This window comes from Cynara cardunculus, assembly GCF_001531365.2.
Source record: "Cynara cardunculus var. scolymus isolate 2C chromosome LG 4, CcrdV1, whole genome shotgun sequence".
Classification (NCBI taxonomy): domain Eukaryota; kingdom Viridiplantae; phylum Streptophyta; class Magnoliopsida; order Asterales; family Asteraceae; genus Cynara; species Cynara cardunculus.
The window spans coordinates 9,522,626-9,527,555 of record NC_037531.1 but is presented as its reverse complement, the minus strand read 5'-3'; the positions used below and the strand labels follow the sequence as shown (position 1 = coordinate 9,527,555).

General features: G+C 38.9%; 1 protein-coding gene across 1 annotated transcript; it reads left to right on the top strand.

Annotated features, from left to right (window-relative positions):
- The first annotated feature begins 2,050 nt into the window (after positions 1-2,050).
- LOC112511554 (trihelix transcription factor GT-2-like) lies at positions 2,051-4,677 on the top strand. Its single transcript, XM_025117230.1, has 3 exons — positions 2,051-2,331; positions 2,778-3,513; positions 3,568-4,677. Exons 1-3 carry the CDS (start codon positions 2,051-2,053, stop codon positions 4,492-4,494), a joined length of 1,944 nt encoding a protein of 647 aa, XP_024972998.1. The 3' UTR covers positions 4,495-4,677.
- The last annotated feature ends 253 nt before the right edge of the window (positions 4,678-4,930 follow it).

Below are 4,930 nucleotides of genomic sequence, written 5' to 3'. Positions count from 1 at the left end.
GTCTTTCAGGTTTGCATTTCGTTACAAGTTGGGTCTCTGTCTCTAACGGAGTTAACTTCAGTTCGTTAACTCGGTGCAATTAGGCCAATTTATATTTGTATCCAATTTTTTTCTAAATAAGTATATAATATTTGTTACATTAGTACATACACAGAGGGGGATCTAGAATTTGTGCTGAGCGTGATGCACCTTTAAGGTGGATGAAAGACCCACAAGGTTGTTTGATGTGTTTTTAGTCGAATTTCATCATTTCGAGGGATTTTTTTTTAAGTTTTTGGTTGATTTTGATGATTTTTTCTTCTACTTTTTGGTTGATGTTCCTTGTATTTTCTAATATCTGCACGGAGGATTTACTCAAAGTTTAGTGGTGCACCTTTCATACCTCGAATTTCCTACTTGTGAAAGTAAGTTGAGTGGGTGCATAACACCTCACTCGGAGTTTCATAGGTTCGCCTTTACATACACACAAACACAACAAGTTCGTTGATAAACACCCCACCTGCATCTCCGATCACCATGTTTGAGCAGTCTCCAACTATCATCACTAGTCACTCTCCCACCTCACCTACACAACAACACACATAGTAAACACACACTCGGACTAGTGTCTTCTTCGTCTTACTCCCCCACCAACCTCCATCTCCATTTCAGGTGAAACCCTTCCCCTTTTCTGTCGTCTCCTTTCAATGTCCCCCCCCCCCCCCTTCATCCTCAAAAAGCCACTTACAGCTCTTTAAATATAAATTAGATTATCCATTTTATTTTAATTTAAATTAACTAACATATAATCAATATTTCATTTAAATAAATTATACCAAAAAATTAGAATTTCATTATCTTTAATTTAAGATCCATGATGGTATATTTAAGATTCACATATGAATCTTAAACTGATTCAGAATATTATAAATTGTACATTGATTCATTTACAAGTTATAATTATGATTTAGATGTGAAACTATGTTAGGATTTAAGTCTTCACATAAGAATTTTAAAACTGATTCAGAATCTTAGTTATAAATTTTAAATTGAATCACGTACAAATTATTGATTAAGATTCACATGTGAATCAATGAGCCAATGATGAACATCCATATTCGTATATACATATGAGATTTAATTCGATTTGTAGATTGTAAAATAAGGTGAAAATCGGATAAAAGTTGATGATTATCAATATCCATAAAATGTTGTAGAAAAAATAAGAGATAAATTAGGACATTTAATTTTTTCCATATTTATTTTAAAAATGCAAAAAGACTTGAAAATAGAAATTTTGAATTAGTGGTTGAGATTGTTTCTTACATTCTAAAATTTTAGAGGCTTCTCATTTGAACCTCTACATACATTACTTGTATATATCGAAGCCGATTAAAATGAAAACCGATTTTCGGTTGTGAACCAAGGGACAAAGAAGAGCACGACACGTATCTCACACCTTCATAGGTTATTCATCATGAATAGTGTGTCATTCATGATAAATGTGTATTATTCATCATGAATAGTGAATCAATTTAACATGGATCATAATTGTGTATTATTCATCATGAATAGTTCATGAAAATTCACCTTCGTTATTTATACTGAATCCCTTTGTTATTCGTACTGAATGCGGACGTCGAGGACATGTGTCGTGCTCTATTTTGTCGCCCAGTTCATAAATGACAATCAGTTAACTCCGTCAGAGACGGGGATCTGGTTCGTAACGGAATACAAACCACGAAGACACTAGATGTAATTATTTTGAAACATGGACCGTATCTAAATATCGATAAAATCACAGGGACCAATAGTGTAACTTAGTCTTAATAAAATAACAATGACAGCAGGGAGATTCCCACAGATAAAAAGAAAAAAAATATATTATTTTTAAACTTGCTGTTTATTATTTTTAATTTTTAATTTTTAATTTTTAATTTTTAATTTTTGGGTGTGAGATCGACAGGGAGATCCCCACCAAAATAAATTATTAAATTCAACTTACATAAAACCCTCTAGAATTCACCATTTTTATTGTTTGATTGATGCATTTTAGAGGAAATCTACTTCGATGGAAGGAGTTCCGGCAACAATAGGAAGCTCCGGCGACGACGGTTTGTCAGCTCAGGCACAACAGCAACCAGCTCAAGCTCAAGCTCAAGCTCATGTAAATGGCGGCGGTGGCGGTGGTGATGATGGTGGGTCGATTGCTGGTGAAGAAGGTGACCGGAATTCCGGTGGAAACCGGTGGCCGAAGCAAGAAACATTGGCTCTGATTAAAATCCGGTCAGATATGGATGCAGCTTTTCGTGATTCAAATCTCAAAGGCCCATTATGGGATGATGTTTCCAGGTAAATTGAGCTTGAATTCAAACAAAAAAGAAATTCAATCGCACAGTTTCCGATTCCAAATTCGAGCTGTTTTTCCGGCGAGATCTATGAATTAACTTTTCCAATGATTTTTCTTCTTTGACCAAAAAGGTCAACGCTTTTTGAATTTGACTCCATTGGAATCCAGTTTTTCTTCACATTTTCCTCTGAATTCTTGCAAGAATTTTGATGGGAAGAATCGTTTCACCCCAAATCAGAATTCGTCGACTTCTGTTTGGATTTTCTCAATTTGCTTCTTCAAACTAAGACCGGATCCATTCACTCTCCGGCGGGGCGGGATTAAATTATTAATTATTATTTAAATATATAAAAAAACTGGTTTTCGAATAATTTTGTTCTTGTTTAACGTTAATTTTCAGGTTATTTTTATGTTTATAAATTTGTGATGAATTGTTTGATGGGATCAGGAAACTATCGGAGCTCGGATTTCATCGAAGCGCCAAGAAATGCAGAGAGAAATTCGAGAACGTTTATAAATATCACCGGAGAACCAAAGAAGGCCGGACTTCGAAATCCGACAAAACTTATCGTTTTTTCGATCAATTACAAGCTCTGGAAGCAAGCCCACGTGGTGCATTTCCTCCGCCACTCGCCGCCGTGAAGCCACCGCCAATCTTCATGGGGATGTCCAATAATGCCACCACTCATCCTCTTCCGGTTACTGTTCCATCCTTTAATCTCACCGGATCCGATCAGAATAATGTCAGTCCGATTTCAGTTGCAGCACCGGCTGGGATGGTGGTGCCGCCGCTTCCGGCGATGAATCACAAACGGAGTTTTCCGTTTCCGCAGCCGAATATGTCGGGGTCCACGAATTCTGACGAATCGTATACTTCTTCCGACGAGGAGCCGCCGAGGAAGAAGCGGAAATGGCAGGAATTCTTTGGGAAGTTGATGAACGAAGTGATCGAGAAGCAAGAGGAACTGCAGATGAAGTTTCTTGATACTTTGGATAGACGGGAGAGAGATCGAGTGGCGAGGGAGGAGGCGTGGAGAGCACAAGAGATTGCGAAGATGAATCAAGAACACGAAAGGTTAGTCAAGGAGAGATCAATTGCGGCGGCGAAAGACGCTGCCGTCGTCACGTTTTTGCAGAAGATGACCGGAAAAACACCCGATGTTGGTGCTTTTCCAACCATCCAGGTCTTACACCAGCCTCAGCCTCAGCATCAGCAACAGCAACAGCAACAGCAACAGCAACACCAGCACCAACAGCAGCAGCAACAGATCCAGAAATCACCGCCACCACATCATCAAGTACTTCCACCGGTGGCAGTGGCGATACCAGTATCTGGACCACCACCACCACAGACAGCAATACCCGTGGCGCCACCAACAATACAAGCGGCTCCACAGACAATACCATCGGTGGCGCAACCGATGGTGAAAAATCTTGGTGGTGGGGGAGGAGAGAGCATGTTATTGCCGAGCCCATCAAGGTGGCCGAAAGCCGAGATAAATGCATTGATTAGTCTACGAACGCAGCTCGACATCAAGTATCAAGAAAACGTGCCGAAGGGTCCGTTGTGGGAGGACATATCGGCGGCGATGAGGAAGCTCGGCTACAACCGGAACGCTAAACGGTGCAAAGAGAAATGGGAGAACATTAATAAGTACTACAAGAAAATGAAGGAGGGCAACAAGAAGAGACCGGAAGATTCCAAAACATGCCCGTATTTCCACCAGCTCGATGCAATTTACAGTGAGAAAGCTAACAACAACTCTGAAACAAAGATGACCGCCATTGTTGCTCGACCGGAGCAACAATGGCCACCAGCAGCTACTGTTGCAGTGCAAGAGAAAGCACCAACACCACAGCAGCAACCGTCTACCGATGCTGTTTACATGGATAAATCTGCCAACAATCTGGCTTTCACTGTAAAACCCGAAACCCAGATCACTCCAGTCGCAGCTTGGCCGCAGCAACAATGGTTGCTTCCAACGGCGGTGCAAGAAACACCTCGACAACCACCGCAGCAACAACTATCCACCGCGGGTGCAGACGATCAAGGGAGCGGGAATGATGATGATTACGATGATGATGAGGATGAGGATGAGGATGAGGATGAGGATGGTGGGGATGAGATCGTTCCTAACAAGATGTCTTCAATGGCTGCTGTTTAGAGAGAGAAAAGAAGGTTTCATCTTTTCGATTGGAAACAAGAAGCAGAAGAAGTGAAATGGATGTGTCGGGTAAACGGGTCGGGTCGTGGTTTGGTTGGTGGAAATTTGAATGGGAACACATGGGGGTGTTAACTTTGGTAAGATGGGTAATAGCATTTTTTATTGGTAAAAATGATAAAAAGAATATACTTTATTTTTTAATTATATATTTCAAATAAAAGTTTTTTTTTATTAATCATCTGTTTTTCATATAATCATATTTTAAAATTTTCTGTTAATTATTATATTTGTTTATTTAATAAAAGTTGGAAAAAAAAATGATGTGATTTACATGATTATTAAAAAATAAATATTTTATTTGAATATAAAATAAAAATATATATTGTCATATTTTTTTTTATTTTTCAATTTTATGATTTATGTAATATCTGCAAAA